The sequence below is a fragment of the Thamnophis elegans genome, chromosome 11 (assembly GCF_009769535.1).
Source record: "Thamnophis elegans isolate rThaEle1 chromosome 11, rThaEle1.pri, whole genome shotgun sequence".
Lineage (NCBI taxonomy): Eukaryota > Metazoa > Chordata > Lepidosauria > Squamata > Colubridae > Thamnophis > Thamnophis elegans.
Genome location: NC_045551.1, coordinates 38,425,506 through 38,452,469, shown reverse-complemented (window position 1 = coordinate 38,452,469; position 26,964 = coordinate 38,425,506). Strand labels below are relative to the sequence as shown.

Below are 26,964 nucleotides of genomic sequence, written 5' to 3'. Positions count from 1 at the left end.
TTCTAAATTATGTACCTAGAGGAATAAGTTGCTAAATTGAATAGAATTCAATTCATAGGATTAATTCATTTAAGAATACATTAAAGATCAAAGAGAGTGAACTCATTTGCTCTTGCCTTTTAAATACGGCATTCTTCACTTTATTTATAAATAAGAGATAAATATTAATACTGTGTGTCATTTTATTTATTTGATGGCATGGCAGCTGGTTATTATGTGTTTCATTTTCAATATATTTTCCCAGAATGGAATTTCCACCATGACGGCTTCCATCTGCTATGCAAAAACAAGCAGAGCCTTGCTTTCTTGGGTAGGGCTTCATGGTAGGCTGCAGGCAGGAAATTGGGGCCAACTCTGAAACAAAATCACATGAGTTTTTCTCGAGAACAAATATAAAACCAAGGGATGTTGTTTTCAAATATAATTCTCTGTACATTTGCAAGAATTGAGGTTAACCTATTTTTCATTTTACTCTGTAGCAAGACTTAGATGTCGATACATGTATTATGCTGGTCACTAGCTTGTTTTATAAATTATTATACTTAACAAATTCAAATTTATTCAACTTTGAATAAATTACCTAGGGTGCCCTGACATAATTTATGTATATTTCAATCAATTTATATAGTCCTCAATCTTATATTTGCAATTCTGGGTGGGGCACAGCATGAGATTAAAGCCAAAAACCAGAATACAATAAAACATTTCACTGATCAACGTCTGAGAATTACGATTTCATTGTTTCTCAATCATTGTAAAAGTAGGGTGGCAGTAGCTGAATCCCTACATTCATTTTTGCTGAAAAAAATACAGTTTAGAAATTATGGAACAAGAGGTTCCTTAGTGTTTACAGCTACAATGGTTCATATATGCAAACAATCATACATGCTACTCTTTCAAGTTATTCACTAGTATAAAGAGATTAAATCAAATGTTTGATTAGTTAGATCAGGTTAGTTAGGTTAGATCAGGAGTCAGCAATCCGACTCTGGAGCCCGCATGTGGCCCTTTAACCCTTGCTGTGACTCCCTCCTTTCATCCCTCTGCTGCAGAAAGAAGCGGCTGTTTCTGCTGCTGTTACTACCTCCGTGTCTGCCTGCTGCTCTCACAGTGCCTTGCGCAGCACAGTGAAATTTAACGTGCTTCACAATGGGGGAGACAGGGTCCATCTCTCTTCCTCCTCCTCCTCCTGGAGCCCATTATGACACAGAGCCACAATGTGACCTCTGCCCTACTTGCCCCTGGCAACAGCAGCAGTGGTGTGGGCCAGGCCACTGTCTCGGAGCAGAGAGCAGGTCACACATCTCCCTGTGTGACCAAGGCACATCCAGCACCACCAAAGGCCGGAAGTAGCACACGCTGTTTCCTGCTACCATGTGTCAGGCAGAGAGAGAGAGACACAGAGAGAGAGACAGATAGACAGGACAGACAGAAAAGATGAACAACACACAGTGTGTGGCAAGAGGTGGCAGGAAGGAGAGGTGAGGCAGGGCTGGGCAGGGCAAATAATTTAATAACCCAGTTCTCTGCCCTAATGACCTCCTGGATAAGTGTGGCTAAGGGGGAAGTGTCATTGATTGGGTGGGAGTGATTGACAACACATTGACCACACCCATCTAGTCACACTGGTTGTTAACTTATTGGCTCCCGGTGTTTTCTGTGGGAAGCGGGTCCAAATGGCTCTGAGTGTTTAAGGTTGCAGTTCCCTGGGTTAAGTCAACAATCTTCCCAATTCCCAAGATACTGTCTTTTGTTAGATGTAGTCTGAATACATACTGTACAATGAGAACAGGCTCATTCAAGACCAGAACAACTGAAAAGCAGCAACATAGGAATCCAAATACTTTTAGGAAACGGTATTCCAGAGAGCCCAGCAATGACTCAGCAAAGCGAAATGAAGCTGAACAAGCTTTCCTGGAACTTGCTGCCTCCTCCTATGATTCCCTGCCTAAGCATTGCAGGAAAGTAAACCAGCATATCTCAACCTGACATCTCCCACTCATGTTGGCACCATAAGTACCAAAAATCCTGATTTGTAAACCAGAAATTGTCAGGACTGTAGTTCCAACATAGCTGAGGAAACCAGATTGGGGACACTTCAGTGCAGTTAATAACCTTTCCTAGAACAAGGAATTTGGCTGGGAAAGCCAAATTCTGTCATCCAACTCCATGAAAAAGAGAAGTAAAATATATTGCTTGATCCCATCAACCCCCACTCTATCCACAACCTTACTCCATGTTGTGCATATTTGCCTGAGTATATGCAAACAAAACCAAGCAGTTCCTACAGTGTATAATGGAAAGCAGCTGCAAAGCCTTCAAGACATACCCATATTTTTTTGTAGTATAAAACACACCGTTAGTATAAGATTGCACCAAGGTTTTGAAGAGGCAAATTTAAAAAAAAGTTTTTGCACTCCGCAAACCTCCCAAAACGTCCCATTTTTCGCAAAACGGCCCTCCTAAGGCATGAATAGCCCTTAGGAGGCTTGTAGAGTGTTCCGGGGGGGTGGGGACAACAAGCAAAAAAAACAGCCCATTTTTCACAAAAACAGGCCCATTTTGTGTCAAAAAAGGGCATTAGGAAGCTTATAGAGTGCTCCTGAGGGCTGAGGGGGGCAAAACTGAGCAAAAAACGGTCCATTCTTGCTCTTTTCTGCCCTCCCCAGCCCCCAGGAGCTCTCTGAAAGCCTCCTACAAGCTATGCACGGCCATTTAGTGAAAGGGTGGAGTTTCAGGAGGCAAAAATGCTGTATTCAGTGTATACGACGCACCCAGATTTCAGCCTTTTTTTGAGGAAAAAGGTGCGTTCTTATACTCCAAAATATGGTATTTTCCCTTGAAGAACACTAGGGAGGCAAGGCTGAGGCATTCTAAAAAACAGGGAAATGGATTATTTGCAGGGCCCAGAATGTTTCAAATATTAAGTGCCAAACTTTGGAAGGACACTGTTCCTAACATAGCATTAAACAACTTACCATATTCTGCAGTGCTCAGTTCCATTCCCTCTTTCTAAATGGTATTGTTGGCATCAAACATCAAGCCAATGAAATATTCCTCCTTGGCCTCTTTGAGTTTTTCCCTCATTTCCCCCAAAACAGTTCCAAACTTCTTGGTATGCTTTCCCTGGGCAGGTGCAGTTAGGTTTCAGGGAAGAAGGGAAGAACCTTAGCACATTGTTACAATTAATCCATATTTCCCAAAGTTTCATTGTATTATTTCTATGTTCTTTTGTCTTTATTTGGTGTTTAGATTTTTAGGGGAGGTGTTATATATTAAAAATATACTAAAGGATGTATAAAGGGACGCGGGTGGCTCAGTGGCTGATGCTGAGTTGTCGATCAGACAAGGTCAGCAGTTGGCAGTTTGGCGGTTCGAATCCCTAGTGCTGTGTAATGGAGTGAGCTCCTGTTACTTGTCCCAGCTTCTGCCAACCTAGCACTTCGAAAGCACATAAAATGCAAGTAGAAAAAATAGGAACCACCTTGGTGGGAAGGTAATAGTGTTTGTGCACCTTCGGCGTTTAGTCATGTTGGTCACATAACCAGGGAATGTCTTGGACAGTGCTGGCTCTTCGGCTTTGAAATGGAGATGAGCACTGCCCCCTAAGAATCAGGAATGACTAGCACATATGTACGAGGGGAACCTTTACCTTCACCTAAAGGATGTGTAATATGGACTTTCCTAGCAGTAGGATAGAAAGTATGATACTCAATGAGTTTGTTGCTATTATGCCTGCACTTAGATAGTATTCACATACACAATATTTTAAAATATATGAAATAGTGATAAAAAATTTTTTATCAGGATTTGAGATACAAAGAGAATACTTTTTCACCATACAGATTTCAATAAAGAACCTTCAATTCAGAGATGATATACACAAACTGGAGGAATAACACAGACTTTACAAAGCAGTGCAGGCTGCAAAAAGGGACTTTTCTTGCCCTTTAAGCCACGATGAAGTAGTTCAGCTTCTGAATTGCTTTCATTGTTTGCACAATTAAGAGTGATAAAGAAAGGGGAAGATTTACTATGCAGTCCATATTGCTTTCAATTATTGAAATACAAGGTGACACTACCCTGAAAATATCACTCTGTTGCATTAAATAAAGTTCTACACAGCATTGTAACATGTATATAATTTAAATGTGTATTTCCAACTGTATACATGAGAAAAGAACATTTTCTGCCGTTTCATCAGCAAACTCAAATACTTCATACACTTTTGAGTTTTAAGAGTGTCTTCCCAGTGGTGTTTGACCAGTGCTTCCCTTCAAAAGTACATGAGCTTCAAGAATGTGTTTCAAAAGCTAATTTATAATTTGGGCTGTCTCCTTAGATTAGTTATCTTTGCTTTGAAAAAGATTATCTATAGTTTTAGTTTATCTTAAACCCTAAGGCAAAGGCCAGAAACCTTTCAGGGAACAAAAGGTGTACTTTTCTTTTTTACTTATCCCAAGAAGCAGGAAAAGCAGGATTGAAACAAACACATAAACCTAAAATCCCAATTCACTTCATTAATTGCTTATGTCTTGGAAGAACAACAAGATAAAAAACAAAACCAAACAACAACCAGCAATCATTGCCACCTTAATTTTGTTGCTCCAATCTTAATTTCCTTTGATGATGATGATCTCTGGCTTTCTCAGCCTTTCTTTACTGTATCAAAGGATACTGACAATTTAAATCTAGATCTGGGCAATGCAAGGCCCATCAGTCTTGATACAAGCGTGATTCACCAATTCCAGCCAAGCTAATAAGAAGCTTATTAGATTATGATGGATTATCATACATGGCCGATGGCCTACATTTCCCTCTGGGGATCACAAATTAGTTTATTCTGGCTTAATATTAACAGGAATTTTTCCTGACTCAGGAGATGATGATGACAATTATGATATTGTTATGATTGATTTAATTGATATACTGGTGTTCATTAGAAAATTATCCAGCAGGCTGCAAACACATTCCAAATTACAAGCCAGCTACCTTTAAAAGCAATAACAAAAACCCTGACATTCAGTATCAATGACATAAATCTATTATCAAAGATATTCAGTGATTCCCTAATTCCTAAAATGAAAGACAGGAGTCTTTGTTTGCCAAGCAACCATAGATGCTAACAAGGTTACAAATCCTTTCTCTCTTCTAGAAATAATATTCAGTACTAGTCAGTTTTCTTGGGACTGGGAATATTTAAAACAAAACAGGATTCTTAAAAATCAACTCTAGCTCTACCTATCAGATCAACAGCTAATATCTACCATATTATGTGACCAAATGTGAGTTTGCATTATTGAAAGATAAGATGGATCATTTCCCTCAATAAATCAATGAAGTATAAAGTTTTTCAGATTTGTTTAATTGAGTTCTCTTATCTAGTTTTAGGATTCCGGTGGCCAAAAATACTGAACAACCAAAAAGATTCACAAACCTTTAAGCACTACAGTAGATACAAACCTGATATAAATATAGCAGAGACAAATTTCTCACATCCATCTGAATGAAGCAGATGGTGACCTAGCTTTTCAGATAAAACATAGGAAGAGCCCATGAATACAGTTGGGTAAACATTGGGATCTCAGCAGCCCTTTCCATTTTCAGCAAGAATTTTATAGCCCAGAAATATGCTTGGTTGATGGAGGATGTCTGAAACAAAATAAAACAGGGAAAAGCAGAACTGGTACAAACAGAATCAGATGAATTAATGGCTTTCTATGCTGTTCAATATAATCCTATAAAGGCTACAAACGCTTGTGCTTTGTCTGTCTTGAAACGGAATTATTCCTGCTTTTATGGCCAACCTGCAATGCAAAAATCTTGGAGACCACTAGATGTCATTAGAGAGATTTATGCAAAGCCCTGAGTATTTAGCATTTATCTGGAATTTTCAGCTCAGCTTTGGTTAATCTAACCAATTTGGCCAGTCATCTATGTAAGTTGGCCTGTCCTAAGTATTTTTAACTAATGTTTTTAAAAAGTGAGGTGATGGTGAGACCACATTAATGATTTCACAGAAAGAATTACCTCTAAATATATAACACATACACTATATTGCCAAAAGCATTCGCTCACCCATCCAAATAATCAGAATCAGGTGTTCCAATCACTTCCATGGCCACAGGTGCATAAAATCAAGTACCTAGGCATGCGGACTGTTGTTTACAAACATTTGTGAAAGAATGGGTCGCTCTCAGGAGCTCAGTGAATTCCAGCGTGGAACTGTGATAGGATGCCACCTGTGCAACAAATCCAGTTGTGAAATTTCCTTGCTCCTAATATTCCACAGTCAACAGTCAACTGTCAGCTGTATTATAAGAGCGTGGAAGTATTTGGGAACGACAGCAACTCAGCCACGAAGTGGTAGGCCACATAAACTCATCCACATCAGTGTGTGACCTCACAATGCGCTTCTGGAAGAATGGTCAAAAATTCCCATAAACACACTCCCAAACCTTGTGGACAGCCTTCCCAGAAGAGTTGAAGCTGTTATAGCTGCAAAGGGTGGACCAACGTCATATTGCTCACCTGCCTTTACTCGCATATGAACTTACTGTACGTGACATCCCATTCCTAATCCATAGGAATTATGGATTCCGTAGGCACTGCTTGCTAAAGAATTAGTAATGAGCTCTTCAGTGCCTTGTTGTCTTGTTGCCAAAACACACTCCACTTCCCTTCTATGCCCGTAACCATCAAAATATTTTCTTTCTACAGACTGTAGGAAGTTATCACCCAGCCCTCTCCCAGAAAAATGAAATATCCTAGGAATATTGAAAAGGCAGAATATTACATTTCCCTGGATGTGAAAAGGAAGAAACATGTTTTAAAGACAAAGTAACTCTTCCTGCCCACACCCCCTTTGTCAATGAGCCATTAAGATACCAGCCAGTCTCTTTACATAATAAAGAGTTCTCCCTTTCAGCTCCAGGGTGATGGGATTAAGGCATGATTAGCCTTTACCCACTCACCACATGGCATCTGAGAACTCAACCAAACCTGGATTCAAAACACAGCCTAGAGAGTTGCCCCTGCATTGCTCTATGGGAGTCTGACAACCAATCAGAATACAAGCTCAAGATCAAAGGCCAGAGGGGCATAAACCAGGGACTTTCAGCATGTCACCCCTTTCCTTCTTCTCACCCAACATTGAAGTATGTGATCACCTTTTCTGTTCAGGACTCAAACCATGTGGTCCTATCCACCATTAAACCATCTTTCCAAGCAGCCTCCATGTCTCCAGTGTCTTTTTCTCCACTTGGAGCTGAACCCAGAAGGACATTTCTTCCAACAAGACGATAGATATGTTCATATGTTCCTGAAAGTAGATAAGAATGACTGAATTTAATAAAGTTCTCTTCATTGTTTATAGACTTTGTAGTGAGTCCTTCTCATAATGATATGCATTGGCACTTTCAGCTACAAATCAGAAAAGCTATAGGAAGAAAGCATGTTTTCCAAACACTACTGTACTAGAGAATAACCAAAACTGGCAATATTTTCCAATTTTCTGTTCAGTCAGAAGTTTGTTTTTTTTCTCACTTTCAAATGTAGGAAACCAGTTTGCTTTTGAAAGACACATATTTTGGTGTGGTACAGATTTTTTCTGCTTTGAAAGTTCACTAACAATGCAGTTTCCAAATTGATATAGAGATAGATTATCTCCTGCTGCTCTATTCTTCATTTTAACTACGCAATGTTTTGAAGTAGCAGTAATGACCATCATAATGGGTGAGATTCTATGTGCGCATTTAATCCCATGCATTTATCTTTGCAAGAGAGGTGTTTTATTTATACTGGAAATTTGGAAAGATGTGTGAGTCACACAAATTGTCTAATTTGTCTTGCTTAACAAGCAAGCTATTCTGTTCTTTGCTAAAGGCATGAGAAGGAAAGTAGAAACTGAGAAAGATTTAATGTAAGATTTTTCTCTCTTTGTAAATATAAAAGTAACAAGGTTATTCTAATACGTTATTTAAATTGCACATTAAAAATCACTATGTGTTTTTAATATTTCCCCATGTATAAACTGTCCATATTTCAAGAATGGTATTTCATACTCTGTGCATGTCCAATGTACTTTTTCCGAGAAAAAAAAAACTGAAATTAAACACAAGAAGCAGGATTTTATAAGCATTGAGCTTTCTTATGTGACAATAGAATCACATTTAATATATAAGTTAAAGAATTTATCTTTAACTTTAAAAAATTGGCATGAGAATTCATGTAGATCACATCTTCTCCATGGTTCAGATCATGTGGTTCCTCTTTAGAAACTTGTACAAATGTTAAAAAAGTAATCACAACCAGTTAATATACTGCAGTAAGTCTGGGAGTTGCAATATAAACATCTGTAACAACAAAAGGCTGTTTTTGTATACCTAATGAGCTTCATAATCTTTACTAATAAGCAAATGTATGTGTACTACTCTCAAATTTCTGCTGATACTGTAAAAACATAAAGTGAAATGCTTAATTAAAACATTAGTAACGATTATAAATCAGAAGTCAGTAGCTTCTTTTCTGACTAATACATTTTATTAAAAAGTGTATGTTTTCATGAGCTGAAGCTGACTTCCTAAGAAGCAAAAAATGGCATATGATTCTTTAGTATCTGTGCAATAGATATGCAAATATCAGGAAACAGAGTTTCCAAGGCAGTGTGACCTGGTGTAACAATCCCTTTATTGTGCATGTGTGGGCAAGCAGATACTGCGGGTGTGGTATTTATTGGCAGGGGTGAGCATTAAGTGACAATCAGACATTCTTACCTAATTTAAAAGCTCTTGGAAGTAGGTTAGAAACGCTCGGGACGGTTTCTAGATTGATGATTCTGAACATCAGCTTACTATCCTTTCCAAAAGGTTTTTTTTTCCCCCACACTGGAAATCAAATATTGATTTTTCATTTGATATTGAAGCTTGTGTGTACATGTTAACAACAGACATAGTAATAATGAACCTTACTTTTCCCATTTACTGAAATCCTATTGTTCAATGCGTTTTAGGTGTGGCTCCTTAAAAAATTGGACTTGATTCTATATAGTCTATTTTTTTTTTTTAAAAAAGCTGATATATAGCTGTTTGCTGCATTTCTTAAGGTAAAACAAGGACAGAATTATATTAATTACAGGTACACACTTACTGAACCATTTACGTATATAAAAGTGTGTTGTGAATTTGCAAACCTATGAGTCACCTAGGAAACATTTATATAAATATCTCAAGAATCTGAGAACCTCACCCTAGCCAGTCCCTCAGGTATGCATCACAAAAGAGTCTGAGCGATGCTTTATCTTGTACCCTAAAAAATGGAGGTAAGTTGCATTTATCAACTTGAGCTCCTAGAGGAGGTAAATAATCCATCTCATTCCCATACTTCAACAACTAATTGCCCTTTACAGTCTGAGAATGATTGCAGGCATGTTATTTTTTTATACCAACCTTCTGAATATTGTGTACAATTCAGAGATGGACCACAATTACCAGTAATCAGCATAACTGTAAGTTTCTCTGTTAAAAGAGATGTATGCATTTTTTTCAGATTTGAGATTGTCAAAGTATGAAGAGCAAAGAATTTGAAAGGCATATCTAGCTGAGAACCGAATGTGTATTTTGTTCTATCCTATCGATACAAAGCAATCTATAGTCCTTACATTGCAATCAATCAATGACATAGGAAAGATACTTTTAAGGATAGCATTCTTTCTATGATATAATTGTGCAAGCTCCTTAATTGCCATCTGTTTTTGTATTTTTTTCATCTGTCTTCAAGGAATTTACTAGTCCTAGGACCTTCTCTAAACAAATGCATTATGTACTCTATATTATGACAGCAAGATGCAGATGACATTAGCAGAAGTCATGATCAGGACCAGGAATAGAAACTGGGTGGAAGGATACACACCCTATTAAAATGCCAGGTTTTGGAGATATGAAAAAATCAGACCCAAATAAATCACTTCAGAATTTTTTTCCACCTTTAATGCAACATATAATCTATAAAATTCAATTGACAAACAGGCTTAAATCTTTTAGAGGGGAATCTTTGCCTAATCTTCCTTCCAAAAATGGTCCAAATCTGTCAGATTGTGGGGATGTGCACAAATACCTGGAATTATGGCCAAAAAGCTCAACCTTGGTATCATCATTTTCCCACATTGTTTTGTCAGACTTGATGTAGTGTTTTGCATAATGTAGTCAGGCTTGGATGTTTTTCTTTGTAAGGAAAGGCTTCAGTATAGCCACCCTTCCCCACAGCCCAGAAATATAATGAATATAGAATATTGTTGTGACATGTAGTACACAACCACTATTTGCCAAAAATTTCTAGGGCTCCTTTAATGTTGCTGTAGGCCTCTTGGCAGCCTCTCGGACCAGTTTTCTTCTGGGTTTTTTCCCCATCAATTTTGGAGGCATATCCAGTTCTTGGCAATGTCATTGCGCCATACAAGTAGTCCTCGACTTATGACCACAATTTACCCAGAATCTCTGTGGTTGAAACATTTAAGTGAAATTTGCCCCATTTTATTACCTTTCTGCCACACTGTGGTTGTTAATAATACAGTTGTTAAGTGAATGTGGCCTCCCCCTTGACTTTGCTTGTTAGGTTGAAAAGGAGGACCACATGACCTTGGACACCGCAACAGTTGTAAGTATTATAAAAACCAGTTGCCAAGCATCTGAATTTTGATCACATGCTCATGGGGATGCTAGAAAGGTCATAAGTGTGAAAAACGGCCATGCCACTTTTTCAGTGCCATTGTAACTTTGAATGGTCACTAAATGAACCATTGTAAGTTGAGAGCTATCTGGTATTTTCTCCACTTTGGGTGGCTATCTTCACTGTGCTCCATGATATAACCAATGCCTTGGATTTTTTGGTACCATTTTGTACTCTTCTCCTGATTGGTATCTTCCAACAATGAGATCCCTCTGATGCATTGTAAACTCTTTGCAGACCAGAACTTTTGTATTAGGAGGCAACTGAATAAATGTCAGGAAAATCTACTAGAACAGTTGAACTTTATATGGACTTGATCGGTCATTTTAATTGATGGAGCATCAGACATACTATATGCACCAGTAGTGGGTTCTGAATCCGGCATCCTCCACATGAACACATGCAGCATGCACACACGCACACAGCACATGCATGTGTCGTACCCTCCAGTGATGCCTCCGCCAGCCTCCATGATGCTCCAGCTGTTAGGCAGAGCATTGCACAGGTGCTGTATGCGCCATGCATGCGCACAGAAGCACCGAAGCGTTTAAAGACAGATAAGGAGTTCGGGTGGGTGGGCCCTCCGGAGCACCGTACTGGAACAGTATCCGGTGCTCCGGGCAGGCACCAGCACACCCGTACTAGGGCATACTGCCTGCAACCCACCACTGGTATATACTGACTACCATTTGCCATCAATCTGAATGTGATTGGTTAATTCTGAACAGATACATCCTTGTTTATAAGAGGCTGTGTATTGATGCAACCAAGTCTTTGTATATTTTTTTACTATTTTCCTTACTAAAAGATTTGTTTGAAAATTGATGTCTAGACTTTTTATATCTACTGTAGATGAAAGAATGTGCCAATTCTGGCCATCTGTGAACTCAGCTATAAATCTGTGTGCATTCATGTGGGCGACACCGGGCCCGTTCCAACCATAGTGGTTGGAACGGGATCTGGAACCCACCACTGTATCAGCATTATGTCTGCAGTTGTACATATGAATATTGCACATATCAATTATGTATGATTGATGGTACCCTTTCGGAGGTTAACTGAAAGTGACGAATGCGATTTTTGGGACGGTACTCAAGTACAGCCTGAATCTTGACTGAAGTGGTTTCAGATAATTTCATCCAAGACCCTGGTGAAGTTGTAGCCTGACTACTTTCTATCTTTTGACATTTCCTTAAAAAAATTGGTTGAAAACTGGACAAAAATTATTCAGCATCTTCAGGTAAGACCTTGATATTAGCTTAGTAGTCATAACAGAATACAAATAAGTTTTGGAGAATAGGGTTTGAGAAATAAGGAGTACAAAAGGAAATATGAAAATGACAACATGTGCATTCAGAAATTCAGGGATTGCAGCATTGGATAAATTGTCAGATTAGAGAGAAAAACTGCCCATGCTTGTGATAAATTCAAAATAATTTTGACCAACTTGTGTTTGAGTTTCTAGAACAGATTATATTCAAAACATGGCTCCAGCAGGTAATTTATAGGTTTACAATGATGGCTTGATATTTTGTCCAGACCACATTTAACCCTCTCCCACCTCCTGACTAGAATTCTCCTTTGTTCTTCCTAGACTGATAAGAAAACATCAACTTTATCATTCTCATCACTTGGGCAGAAAGGGACAGCTGTTGATTCATCAGTTTATTTTTAAAAACAGGTTTGATGGAAGTAAAACTAGTGTTACAGGATAGGATAATGAGAGATAATCTTGCAGACTGAATTAACCTCAGGTCTGTTTTGGAGTAGAGTTAAAAGGATTCTGGATGCTCTGGCAGAAAAAGAGGATAATTGGGTCTGCATTCCAAAGTTTTTGTAACTCTTATAATTTGAGATTGGAAACTGGATGTAGGAAAGGTTCATGAATAATGCATGAACATCAATGTTTAATATAAAATACATGCTGCAAGAAATGAGCAGTTCTAACAGGCAACAACTTTTGTGATTGATGTCCTGTTAGCATTCTGCTCTAATTTATGGGGAGGGGGTAACACTTCAGAATTAAATGGACAAGTTTGCACATGAGATAGTGTGTTACTCTGGATATATTTCGATGAAATAATAGTTCTGTAAATAACTCAATTTAAAATTTTCAATTTACATCAACAAGTCTATAGTATTATTCTTAACAAGTAAAAACTTACTGTTAAAACAAAACTAATTTGAATCTTGAAAGTATTTTGTAATGTACTTTTAAGTTTTCAAATGCTCCATATGGTTTGTTTTGAAACAATCCTGTAAAATTTGTCAGTATTTTGATACTGTAGATAAAATGGCAAATGTTAAGAAAGAAAAGCTTGTGTAAGGCCACCTCATTAAGGAAAAAGGTCACAATGAACTAATGATTTTCTTATATGTCACATTTGTTTAATCGAGATTTACTGCATAAAAACAATTGACTCCATTCACGTTAGCCTCAAAATTGAATCACAGTGTGAGTTCACTGTTTTGTGTAAACCCATGCTCTGACTCATTCTTTGCTGGTTGATATGCACCAGCTGTTTATGAAGGAAGAATTTAATTTTGCCTGAAATATCTTCTTAAAGAACTGGCAGCCAATCAATAAATGTAGATTTAAGAAATATTTCTTAAATTTCTAAGTACTTTTGGAACTCTCATTTTTGGTGTAGTGCAAACTTCTCATAAAAAACTGATAAAATGCCAGGCATTGTTATTCTTACAATATACATTAACATTAGAGTGGCGTGGTGGCCTAGTGTTCAAAATGCTCTCCTCCCATTCAGAAGGTTAAGAATTCAACCCTGAACAGTGATTAGGATTGAACTACTCTCAAGGTGCAGAGAAAATATCTGCTGCAAACTCCGCATAGGCATCAGGAAGGGCATCTGACCAGTAAACACTCAGTTCCATTCAGTCACCCTGACTCTACCCCAAATTAAGGGATTGCAGGTTTGGGGGGAAAAAAACCATTTAAACATTATTTCTAGATATTCAATACAATAATGTAATAACAATAAGCATATAATGTGCAAGGTTTTGCACTTGAAGAATTTCAAATCAAATCTTTCAACATAGTGGAATAACAATCGCTTTTGGTTTTAGAATATTAAAATAATATACATGTTCTGCATGGATATGTTCCATATCCAAAGATAGTTAATATTTCTAGATCCAATGCTATCCATCAAGATCCAAGTAGCCTCCATAATAAAGTATGCTAATGTCAACTTAAATTGGTATGAGTTATGTCTTTTCCTGGGCAGATATTTTTGATTATTCTGACAAAAGTATTGTATAGTTAATTTCAAATCTTTAAAGTAAGAGGTGTGGGATTTCCACTGAGGTTAGTTCAACAGCCAGTATTAATTGAGTACAAATATAATTCCAAAATGAAAAGTACAATGACAATTAAAAGAGTTAGCTTTACAACAATTCCTCACTCAAGTATTCATTCACACGTTTTATCATCAGTTTTACCAAATCTTGCAAAATTCTACTCTATTCAAGGATAAGGTAGCAAAAAAAAATCGCAACCTATTTCCATGTAGGGTTGCTAGAATTAATAAAGCTCAATAGCTGGCACGTGTGGGGCAAAGCACTGATTTTGCATCTCCTCCGAAAGAAACAGCTCAAGATTCCTGATTTCATTCTGTGTAAATCAATGTTGATATGTCAGTTATGTCACAGATTAAAACAAAACATTTCTATTAGTGGGAAGTAGACTTAGATGTTTGTGCTTGGGAAATATGAACTATGGTTTGAACAAAATGTACGTATCAAGTCAGACTGAATTTTGCATTATCAAAATTTATTCTTCATATACTTCTACAATTTGCAGATCTTAATTTCTCATGTACACCTACTGTAGTTGTGAAAATGCAACCTATACACAAGACACTGGTTTTCAGTATTTAGAATCAAAGAATTACACCTCATGTAAGTTTCCAAAATTTTACAGTGTGCTCCAATGTCAAATAATATTTACAAATTCTTGTATTTCTATTACTAGTTTGTAACACAGAAAATGGTGCCTAAAATTTCAGTTTCAGCTGTTTGAGGAATACATTCAAAATATTTTCTGTGATACTCAGATGGATTGTGTAGGCCTAAGTTTCAGATGAACATTTAAATACACATCCACAAAAATACAACCTCAGCTATAAATATGACAGAGCAATTTAAATATGTTACAGAGCAAACACTTTAGAAAGGATGAAGTGGGTAGAGAATTATGGTCTTTGAGATACAATACAATAAAGTTGAAATTATTTCATGTTCTCTTAGTAAGATTTTTAATAATATTGGACTTCAGACACTATTCTGCACCACAGAATGTTTAACCTTTACATAATCTTTGCTAAAATTATAAAATCTTTAGTGCTATAATGTAGAATGTCACTTTGGAATATTTATTTTGCTACAAGTAGTACGTTGGTAAGACACCAGTGGCCTTCAACCTACTGAAATAAGAGAAATGCTCAATAAACTCCTTTCTTCGTAGTTTGCAATGGTTAACAAAGGCACCTGTAATTATAGCTTATAAACTAAAATTGAAAACACGTTTTCATGTTTTTATTGTGTGCATAAAAAAGTACCAAAGTAGTGTACCAGTTGTATGGTAACCAGTTTGCAATTTAGGGTTTTTTACAGCAAAGTTTTTAGACCCTGTTAGATATCTTAGTAAGGATATTGTTACAACTTTTGTCAAACTCATGTTTCTGACAAGAGTATAAAAAACATTAACACTACATTTTTTTTCATTTTCTAGGTAAAAATTATACTTTAGATATTAATTGGGTATAGATAGCTGCCTACAGTGCTGAAAAAATTAAAAACAATTAAAGTTGAATTACCAATATATGATTAACAGATGATGATTAACATCCAAAAAGATAGTTGTAACGACAGAAGGGACATATACTTTTATTTTTAATACCATTTTACAATTTATGGTAATTGTGATATTATTGTAATATCTTTTAAAAACAGTAGTATAACTATTGTTTTAGAATTGCAATCTGTCTTTAAATCAGTATAAAACTATTATTTCCAAAATATTCAAAAACTAATTTGGAAACATGCTTTAGCTAGTTCGGCATTTATTTGGCAGCATTGAATTGTTAATAGTTACATAAGCAGCATCTGAGGACCAGCCCAGATATTCTTTGAAGGAAAAGTGCTAGTACACATTTAATAAAAATCACTACATTTGGAACAAATATTTTTAAAAATATTACTTTCCTGACACTATTACTATTAAAGTAAAAATGTGTTTAATTTTCACACTATAAAGAATTCTGTGCTTTTTAAAAATCACAGGTTTGTTCACTTAAAAAAAAGAATTGTAAAATGTAAATAATGAAAGATTCTCTAACATTCTGTAACATGCTTCAGCAAATAATCATGTGCTTTCTGTATCTTATATATCAGATTGGATAAGCGTTCATCCACATAATTTACATTTCACTTCCAGTTATATAAATATGGATTCTTGTGGCACTGCTCGATTTTATCTGTAGAAATATTTATGTACATATTTATAAGCTAAGCACTATATTTATTAGCATTTTACTACACTAGACAGTGTTCCATTGTCTCCCTAATATCTGAATCAGCAATGTTCCAGAATGCTAAGATATCTACTTAAGGTTTTAAGATTTTTCTTAAATTCTAATTTCCTATTTAACAAATTAATGGCTAAACACTAGAACTAATATTCAAGACAGCTTATCCAAATGATTATATTGTTTACAGAAATGGCCACATAAAAAGAAAGTTTTGCTACATGCTTATTACCATTGCTCTACTGTAACCATCCAAGTGGAATGTTTAAATTATTTTTCAAATTAAATAGTTTTCAGGTGTAGGACAAAAGTTGATCAATGTCTTGTCTCACTCACAACAAAACCAAGTTGACTTTATCTGTTAGTACCACATTCCCAAAGGTATTGCACTTGGTAAATAAACCATAGTCAAAGGTCAGAGCTCAGAAGTACCATTAGAAAACTTTATAAATTAGGTGCAATGGGTATTCTAAAAGTCAATGGCACAATTCCCATCAAGTTTACAGATTCTGGATAACTAATACAGCCTACACCAGTTGTCACATAACATTTTATATGAATGTCCTGAAATATGCGTCTTAATTCATGTCTATTCTCGCAAAAAAAGGCATGGCAACACAGGTTGTCCTGCCATGCTAATGTGCATGAGAGGTGACAGAGAACGCTTGGAAAGGACAGCAAGAATGGTTAACTGTCCCCAAATGCCATTTCTTCTTCCACATATACCCCCTAAGCAGCTTTAATCACCTGGTTCACCTGACTAGGGTAATCCTGGAAATTGCCTTGCATGTCAATCAGCAAGACAATCACACTTGCCTATTCATCAATTGCTGCAAATCCTAAATTCCTTCTCTGCAAATGCGTAGACAATATTTCATTTGGCTTTTTAAAAAGTAAGTATGTTGAATACTTCAACAAAAGTAAAAATCATGAAGAAATGTGAAAGTGTTATCTTTTCCCCAACATAGATTTCTACGGGTGATGAATTTTAATAAGCAAATGGACTGATTTTCTACCTTGCAAACCTCTATCATATGAGTTAATTTTGATGGAGGCCACACATTTAATGTTTCAATAGATATTATCTACACTGGAGAAACAGATCTTACTATGTGGTCAATATAAAACTTGATCATTACTTTTTTAAAAACCAAGTTTATTTTTTTTTAAAGTTTTAAGCTTTGGTTCCATTAATCACTGAATTATGAAGCTCTAAAATATAGCTAACCTAAAAACTTCCCAACCAAAATACTTAATTCTATTTAAGCCTGCTTAGACACTAAAGGTATGCCTTTAGGGTTGATTTTAAACCCATCATAACAAACGACACTTTTGTCCTTTTAACCAAATATGTTGGATTTAGGTCTGAGCTTGGAGGAGGCTTTCAGGGACTTTTCTTCCTCCTCCTCCTCTTCTGCATCCCCCCTGAAAGAAGGGGTAGTATGGATGATTTGAGTATGGAATCGGATTTTGTTGAGTCGGGGTTTTATCCTACCACTGCCGGAGGTTTTCCTACTGAGCTCTTTGCTCTTGTTGGGTGCTGCAGAGCCGTCTCCCGATTCCCTTTCATCCCCGTGATGATGGTGATGGTGGGAAAGCTTGTAAGTAATGAGGTTAGAGGGGAGCACCCTGGAAAGCCTCCAGCGGCTGCTGCCATTCGATGCCCCGCTGTCGACCTCATCCTGCAGAGCCCCGACCAGGCTGCGTACTTCTTCGGCGGTGCCCCGGCTCAGGTAGTGCGAGGCCTTGCGGCCGCTGTAATCTCGGATATCAACGTCGGCGTCGTAGGCGCCCACCAGCAGCTTCACCACTTCCAAGTGGCCGTGCATGGCGGCCAGGTGCAGCGCGGTGTAGCCGCCGCTAGTGCGCGCGTTAATGTTGATGGGCAGGCACTGCCGGTGGGCGAAGTTGACCAGCCGGGCCAGCAGTTCGTGATGGCCCAGCTTGGCCGCCCAGTGGAGGCACGTGAAGCCCGTGATGAAATCGCGCTTGGGAAACAGCGCCGGCTCGCAGCTGAGCAAGCTCTCCAGGCTTTCCCAGCGCCCGTCCGAAGCGCACAGCATCCAGGCGTGCTCCAGCGGGTCCAAGGCCACCGAGCCCCCGCTGCTGCCACCCTCGTCCTCGGCCGACGAAGAGGCCAGGGAGGCGCTGTCCGAATCCCCGCCGCGGCTTCCTCCGCTGCCGCCGCGGTGCAGGAGCCCCCCGCGCTTCTGCTGAGGGGAACTGCCCACCATCCGCTCCCGGAAGACCTTGTGCCCACACCTGGGTGTGTTGGCGCCGGTAGAGGCTCCGCCCGCCGGGCTAGTGGAGGGCGGCAAGTCTTCTTCGAGCAGGGCCTCAACGGCGTCCCCGCCGGGTTTCTCCTCAGGCTCAGCATCGCCCGAGGGCATCGGCACCGCCTCCAGGCGCCGCGGGCTGCTCTGCTGTTCCACCCGGCTGCCGCCGCCTCCTCCTCCTCCTTCTCCCGGGCTCTCTGGGCTCGCCAGAGGTGCCTGGGGGATTAGGGTTGAAAGCGTCTCCGGCGGTGCTTCCAAGGCGTCGTCGCCGCCGCTCTTCTCGGGCGGCAGCTCTCCAGAAGGGGCAGAGGGATCCCCTCTCGCCCCCTTCTCTCCCTTCAGCGGTTCGGCGCCGGCTTCCTCCTCGCGGGCCGCTCCTCGCGGCGTGTCCTCGGGGTGCCCGACAGCCCCGGAGTCATTCTCGGCCGCCGCCGCCGCCGCCGCCAATTCGCCTTTCCGACCGCCGCGATATTTCTTGCGCAACTGCACATACTTGGTGCCGGAGCCGGGCTCCTGCCGCACCGTGGCTACGGCGTTGACCAGCTCCTTAAAGTGGTCGCGGGCCCGGGCGCGACTCTCGGGGTCCGGCGAGTTGAGGAAGCCACGGAAATGGTCCAACAGGTCGGCGTTGCGAGCCCGGCCTCCGCGCTCTGCCAGGAACCGGAGCACCGTGTCTTGGTCCAGCTCCCCCGGCGCAGCCATAGGCGCCCACAGACCGTTGGCGGCGGCGGCGCCCCTCGTGTCGATTCCGACCGCTAGCCTTCAGTGCGGGATCCCCTCCTGCCTCCTTCGCTTGGCCCGCCATGGCATCGTCGCTGCCACGAGACGCCCGACGGCATCGCCCGAGTCCGGCTTCTCCCTCTCTCTCTCGCTCTCTCTCCTGCCCTCCCTCGGTTGCCGGACCCCACCAAGCGCGCGCCCCCCTCCTCGCTCACGTGATGTCCGCAAGGGAAACAGGGAGGCGCCTATCTGCCGTTTTCAAACTGTCCTCCCCTCCCTCTGAATGAATCTCGGCGCTGGGGAGGCTCTAAAAAAGCTCGCCGCCGAGAAGGAGAAGGTCGGGGCGCTCGTCCGAAGCCACGCCCTCGCGGGGCTCCTCCCACATTCAGAGAGTAGGTTTCCGACTCCCCCGTAGAAGTTAGAGCCGCTCGTCTCTCTACCCCCCCACCCCACCCCACCCCCCATTTACGTTCGTTTGCGGTTTGGGCGGGATTGGCTGGGCCTTGGCCCCGCCCTCCTTTCCGCGCGGCCTCTCATCACCACCAGTTACATTCCAGCTGTTGGGATTGGAGTTGGAAGTTCGACGCGGGCTCCCACCCTCCCTTCTCCATTGTCTTTGGCGCGCGGTGACCCCTCCCCTCATGTCATGGCTTCTTCCGATGTGGCTCGGCAGCTGGTAAGTCCAGGGTGTGGGAGGGAGAGGGGGAGCCGGCCTTGAACGGGCGACAACGGGTCCCTCTCGGGCTGCGGCCACACATGCCTGCTTTGTGGGTAGGAAATCCCATTGGATTCCCGGGCTTTACTTTGGGTGAAGCGTGGAAGTTGCAATCCACGAGAGCCGTTTCGCCCCATTGATTTCGATGGGCACAAAGTTGGGCGGGCCTAAATGATCCAAATCAGCTCTGTGGGAATCTCCCAGATTGTTTTCATCCCATAGAAAAGCTTCCAGTTTCCCCCATCACTTACAGCAAGGGGTCCCCAAACTTGGCCAACTTTAAGACTTGGGGACTTCAACTTCCAGAATTCTCCAGCCAGCAAAGCTGGCTGGAGAATTCTGGGAGTTGAAGTCCGCAAGTCTTAAAGTTGGCCAAGTTTGAAGACCTCTGACTTAGAGCTTTGTGTCAATCCGAAAGCACCAGCCTCTTGCCATGACAGCAGACAAACAAAAATAGGAAAGTTTGCTGCCCCAAAATCAGTGAGTGCTTGCTTAGATAATTAAAAATTTTTTTTTTATGCATCGTTAGTTAGTTATACTTCTTTCCTCTGGGAATTTGAGGTATTGTAGCTTGTCAAGTAGGCTGGCCTGAGGAATAGTGACTGGCACAGAGTCACTTCCCCGATTTTCCATGTCTGACCATAGAGTTGAACTTGATTTCCCTTCATTCTAATCCAGTATCCCTAAACCGGGACATTGCATTAGCTTCTGAATGTTCAGGAGATTTACTTTCAAACAGAAGCAAAAGTTGTCCATTGGTGGTGGCATGTGGCTCGTTGTGCCTAGGTTAGAAACTAAGTAGGATTTGGGTTGGTTAGGACTTGGGCGGGAGATTTTCTGAACTATAGTATAGAATGGAAAATCAGAAAAGCATTCTGGAAGAAGCAGTAACAAATCACTGCCATAATTATTTATCTGTATCTTGTCTATCATTGCTTGGTTTCTAAAGAACATACATGCGTGTCAGCATTGCTGTAGCATTTCTCAAATGACTCAAGTAAGGCATTAAAGTCTGCTAACAGGTTTATTGTTATATTAGTTTATTGGATTAAACCTGGTATACTTCACAAGGTCTGTGGCCCTGTTAAATTACAACTACAGTATAAAAGAATCCCTCATTCAATAGTTACTTGGCAGTTCAGTGAATGTGCCAAGGGTCAACTTTTACACTCACATTTAATTTACAATTAAATCCACATGTTAACCAACAAAATTGTTGCTGCTGCACAATGATAATATGTTTGGAAGACAGTTTCATTGAACGAATCTAGTTTATTGAATAGATTCAATAAAATCTATTTTTGAGTCAATTTGAACAGCATTAAATTGCCAGTAGCTTTATACTACCAATGAAATTCACCTTTATGTATCTATTTGAATGTAAACTTACGCTATAGAGGCAAAAGGTGTATGGGTTTGTGTGTGTGTATGTATACACTCATACATATGCACATATAAGCAGCTTAATTACCTCTGTAGCGTAAGCCAGTTTACGTTCACAATATATTAATTTGTAAGGTTGCTGTCATTAAATACAGCCTTTGAGTTATTTTCCTGCCTTTGTAAGCTTTTATCATGTCAAGATTTTCCTCCACACCCAGCACTATTTTATAATCAAGTATCCTTTATGCTGGTAACTCAGCATTCTACCCTTACACTAAAGCAACACCCATATTTTCATCATTAATCTTTTTGAATCTACTTAGCCCAAGTCTTTTTTCCCCATAAAGACCGCATTTCCTGCTTATGTTAACACCTAGGAATTATAATTTTCTCAGGTGATGCATATTTTAAACTTTTTGTATTGTGTTTGTAATTTGATTTTATGATTGTTTGCTGCCCAGAGTGTCACTTGTTTGAGATGGGTGGCTATATAAATAAATTATTTAAAACAACTATTCAAATTTGGTTTTAAATATTGAAAAAACTTCCCTGATTTTGAAAAATGAAATGCATACTAAAATTTATCCACAGGCTGCTGCTAGCATGGAATAATGAATAAAAACGAGCAGTGTTTTAAATAATTGCATATTTTAGTGTAATATTCAATGCTATTCTGGGTAGATCCTCTGTGTGTGTGTGTGTGTGTGTGTGTGTGTGTGTGCACGCGCGTGTGTGCGTGTGTGGATTCTATTTGTGTGTGTGTTGTGTGTGTGTGAGCAGTCCTAAAACCGCAATATGAATGCAGTAGGCAAATACTATTAACATCTTCTAGGGAAATATTAGAAATACATCTAAGTAATTTTTTACTTTTTTACTATCTTTCACTGTGAAACATCCCTCCCCACCTCTAAAGATATAATCTATTATAAGTACTATATGAACGTTTAAGTTGTTTGTGTTTGGAGGAGTGTTAAGATATTTTCTAAAATTTAAATACTGATTTCCTTTGCATAGATTTGAATTGGATTCAATTCCTTTTCCCATTCTATTATGAAATCATTAAATTGAAATGAACAATAGTCAGTGATATACTTTCTATATAGAGTTTTATTTTTCTAAGTTTGACTCCAAGCTGTACTTTGGCAATATACAGGAGTTGTGAGTGTATTTGCTGCATAAGAAACTAGTATATTTTGACTACTGTATAGCACTCTAGTCTGGATGATAAAGCATTAGCCTTGGTTATTGTTGTCCACTATGTATGGCTAATTTTTGAAACTGCATGTGATAGATAAAGAATACATTCTGTAAAAATAGTGGCTTCTTCAGGTAAGGATTTATGAAGATTCTAGAGAAAAAAGTAATTAAAAAGATTATTATTATTTAAATTCATAGTACCAATACAAATGATTTATAGCAAAGTTATTTAAATGTTCAAGCCCTTCAAAAGATTTCCATATCACAGACACTTGAGTCACTTAACTTCCCGATTAAAACTTGCATCTACAAGTATGTTCTTTGGCAAAGATTCAGGGACACAGAGAAATAATTGGCTTGGTATTTCTGATACGCTGTTTGCAGCAGTGTAGGAGAGAGTTTACATCCTGTTTAAAAATGCATATTCAATTATATTTTGATTCTAGAGATTTATTCTTGCTAAATGTACTTTTTTGAAGCTAAGATTTTGCTTTCTTTTTTAAAAACAATAGAAGGTAATTTGCCAAATGGCCAATTGCATTGTTCTGCAAGAGGTAAAACAAAATTGCTGCTTCCACTAAGTTTTTATTATTTAACTTTTGTTTTTATTACTCATTTTAATAAAAAATAAATAAACAGGGAATTTTCAAGCATCATGAATTAAGTTAAAAATGCAATGTTCCATGCTATATACTATATAATTTTAAAACTATAAATCACTGTTAAGCTCCAAGTAATATATGAATATCAACAACAATTATCTGCCCAGCGCAAATTAATATCCGCACTGATATTAAGAATTGTAATTTCCACCTAAGTAATTTCTGTTAAGAAAACTCCACATTTCAGGTGTGGTTCCGGCCCCTAAATAGAGGTACAATACAAAAATGGTTTTCCAACTGAATTGATTTCTTTAAATTCTTTGGAAATATACACTGTTTTTGACATCAATCATATTTACAGACTTTAATAAGCCATTCTTCAGCAAAGAGAACTGCCCCTACTCTTCAATAGGAAGTATTTTCAAGCATCGTGAATTAAGTTAAAATGCAATATTCCATGCTATATACTATATAATTTTAAAATTACAAATCTCTGTTAAGCTCCAAGTAATATATGAATGATCTGCCCAGTGTAAATTAATATCAGCACTGATATTAAGAATTGTAATTTCCACTTAAGTAAGGAGAGCAAGGGTCCCCAAATCTTTTGATGTCAGTGCACCTGCGGAGGTGGCAGTGAGGTGGGGATAGTTTTATGTGCATGTACGCACAGCTTTCACAAATGCAGTTTCGCATGCACATGAGGCTACACCAGTAGCGAGATTCAATTTTTCTTACTATCAGTTCTGTGGGTGTGGCTTGGTGGGCATGACTTGGTCACAGTGGCAGGGGAAGGTTACAGCAAAATCCCCATTTCCTCCCAATTAGCTGGGAATCGGGAGGCAGAGAATAGATGAGGGTGGGGCCAGTCAGAGGTGGTATTTACCGGTTCTCCAAACTACTCAAAATTTCCACTACCGGTTCTCTAGAACTGGTCAGAACTACCTCTGGTATACACACACATGCACCCTCACCCACCACTTCCACGGACCGGTTCCAAACACTAGTTCCCTGGTGTAGTGTATCCTGGAAGCAGATAATATGTACAAAGCTAATCCAGTACAGTAGCTAAAATGGATGATCAATGATGGTGAAGGGTGAGTTACAGACCAGAAGACTATGAACAGTGAAAGTGAAGAAGTGATGAACTACCAGACAGAGTTTGCTACTAGTTTCCCCAATTGTTTGTAGGATAATGGAGTACTACAGTGATTGTTGTCTTTATCTTCTACCTGTACAGGTAGACTTCAACTTATGACTACAGTTGAACCCAAAATTTATTTTGCTAAGCGAGATAGTTGTTAAGTGAATTTTGTCCCATTTTACAACCTTTTTGCCACAGTTAAGTGAATCACTGTTAAATTAGTAACACAGTTGTTGAAATAACTCTGCCTTCCCCATTGACTTTGCTTCACAGAAGGTCATAAAAGATGATTACATTGCAACCATCATAAATATGATTCAGTTGTCAATCAACTGAATTTTGATCACCTGACCATGGAAATGCTGCAGTAGTGGCAAGTGTGAAAAATAGTCATGAGTCACTAAATGAACTGTTGTAAGTCGAGGACTAACTATATATTTGGTAGCAATGTAAGATAAGATAACATTTTTTTAAAATGTTGGGAGGGAAATTCGGCTTTGGAAATGGGCTTCAATCTATTTTAACCACTTTCCATAACTATTTACAATATTTCTACATAATACGGAAATATATTCTAAACTGGTTGTTATATTTTAACAATTTTTAGAGAATGAACCGACCTCCAAACTGGGGTAATATTCTAGCAGTAAAGCATCATATATACCCATTTTCTTTACAACATTCAGTGTGCATTTCTTTTTGGGTATCAGTGATTGTATCTAAAGTTTGTCTCGCATCTAATTGTACAGTCTTTTACTTGTAGAGATGTAGAGCTATAGTTCATGATTTATTAGTAAATTGGGCATAGCAAATGCTTATTTGAAGAAATTAAACTGATCAAGGTCTGTTGATTCAATTTAAAAAATCATTCATTCTCTTTTTTAGTATTTCAGTAAAACCTTTGCAGTGTGCATTCAATACAGAAATAGACTCGCTGATTGATTTTCTTGTAGATTAGAGAGATGAAGCTTCTTTCCATGATGGAAGAGTTATTTGTGTTGTCTCATCAATTACGTAGTGGTTGACCAAGATTTCTTGAAAAGTTTTATAGTATACATATGTGATCAGAATCAATCTTTTATTATGGCCACAGGCAAAGAAAACAGAATAAAAATAAAACAAAACAGGACAAGACATAATAATGTACTATAAATAATGGTGAGATCATCAAGGGATGGCTACAGTCTGCCCATTTTTACAGGTAATATAGCAGAATTTAGCTACCTACTGATTTGATAGTAACAGCTGTCCATAAAACAGATCCAAAGTTTCCAGATATTTTGTCAGATAAGGAGTTATAAAATGTGTCCTTATAGAGGGTGCAATATAACAGGACAGTGGTTCACAGGGCACAATTTCAGCTATTATGGGACTTTTTTATATTGCCCCTCCAGAACTGTTGTGGAAAGGGCATTACAATTTCCTAGAGTTAGTGCCACCCAAAATTTGGGGACAGTTATATACTCTAAATATCAAGTCCTAAATTCTTCGTTTCAGCTTTTAAAAATTAATACTTTAGTTTCATCTTTTGTAATGTGTTTATTAAGAATCAACTTTTGTTTTTCTTATATTAAAATGTTTTTATTTTCCATTTTTTCATTTTCATACACTCACATATATACTGAGCATAGCCGGGGCCATACAACATTAAACAATAATCACAGATTCCTCTTGTCAACAATACCCCAAAAAATAGAAACCCAATATACCTCTTCCACTCTCCATACACCTCTTTCTTCCACCCCCCCTCCAACTTCCTATCTTCCCTCCATCATTCCCCTCTACCCTACTTCCCCTCCCCCTCTACCACTCCTCTCTCCCTATCCACTCCCTCCCTTTCTTCTCACCCTCCCTCCCATCCTCTCTCCCGCCCTCTCTACCCATCTTTCTTCTATCCCACTTCTTGGTGTATTTCCACTATATGTCAATGTACTCAACTTGTCCTATTTTTACAGAGAAATTAAAGAGAAACAGTATACATGTGAAGTCGCATTACATTGAAATCTAACACATAGTATATATCCCTCCCTCCCCCCACCCTCCCCCCCAACACCCCACCTCCCTCCCCCCCCGACTTCCCAGAGCCCGTACACGGTATAGATTTTTAACAAACACAGTCTAAAATATATTGAGAAAAAAGAAATTAAAAAAAGAGGTTAATAACATCTCTACATTGATCTTAGCTTCTTCCTGCTACACTAACTTTGAACAGTTTAAATCATTCCTGATCTTAAGCATAGGCTATCTGGAATTTCTTAGTCCCGTATTTGTTTTGTATAGTCAATCCATTTTTTCCAGTCTCGTTTATATCTTTCATTTGAATGATCTTTAAGATATGCCGATATTTTAGCCATCTCGGCTAAATTTGTAACTTTCAATGTCCATTCTTGAGTTGTAGGCAAGTCTTCCTTCTTCCAGTATTGCGCCACCAACAGTCTTGCCGCCGTTATTAGGTACAGAATCAAGTTAGTCTCTACCACTGTAAAGTCAGTACATATACCTAGTAAAAATAACTGAGGAGTAAACTTTATCCTTCTCTTAAAGATATTTTGCATAATCCACCATATTTTTATCCAAAATGCCTTAACCTTTTGGCAGGTCCACCATATATGAAAATATGTAGCATCGAGAGAACCACACCTCCAACATTTAGGCT

The 26,964-nt window shown here is 38.9% G+C and overlaps 2 protein-coding genes across 8 annotated transcripts in view; one reads left to right on the top strand and one right to left on the bottom strand.

Moving 5' to 3' along the window:
* Positions 1-14,494: 14,494 nt before the first annotated feature.
* SOWAHC (sosondowah ankyrin repeat domain family member C) lies at positions 14,495-19,268 on the bottom strand. Its single transcript, XM_032226176.1, has one exon. It carries the CDS (start codon positions 19,247-19,249, stop codon positions 17,612-17,614), a length of 1,638 nt encoding a protein of 545 aa, XP_032082067.1. The 5' UTR covers positions 19,250-19,268; the 3' UTR covers positions 14,495-17,611.
* A 314-nt stretch (positions 19,269-19,582) lies between these two features.
* Positions 19,583-26,964, top strand: part of SEPTIN10 (septin 10) — a 50,489-nt gene continuing 43,107 nt past the window's right edge. For 6 of the 7 annotated variants that reach the window (XM_032226183.1, XM_032226182.1, XM_032226178.1 and 3 more), the window contains exon 1: positions 19,666-19,943. In XM_032226183.1, the coding sequence (XP_032082074.1) occupies positions 19,914-19,943 (30 nt within the window). In that variant the 5' untranslated portion in view covers positions 19,666-19,913. The other variant, XM_032226181.1, reaches the window with a different exon arrangement.

Bases quoted from the DNA above. Each gene is read 5' to 3' on its own strand.
- SOWAHC (XM_032226176.1), bottom strand. From the start codon at position 19,249: ATGGCTGCGCCGGGGGAGCTGGACCAAGACACGGTGCTCCGGTTCCTG.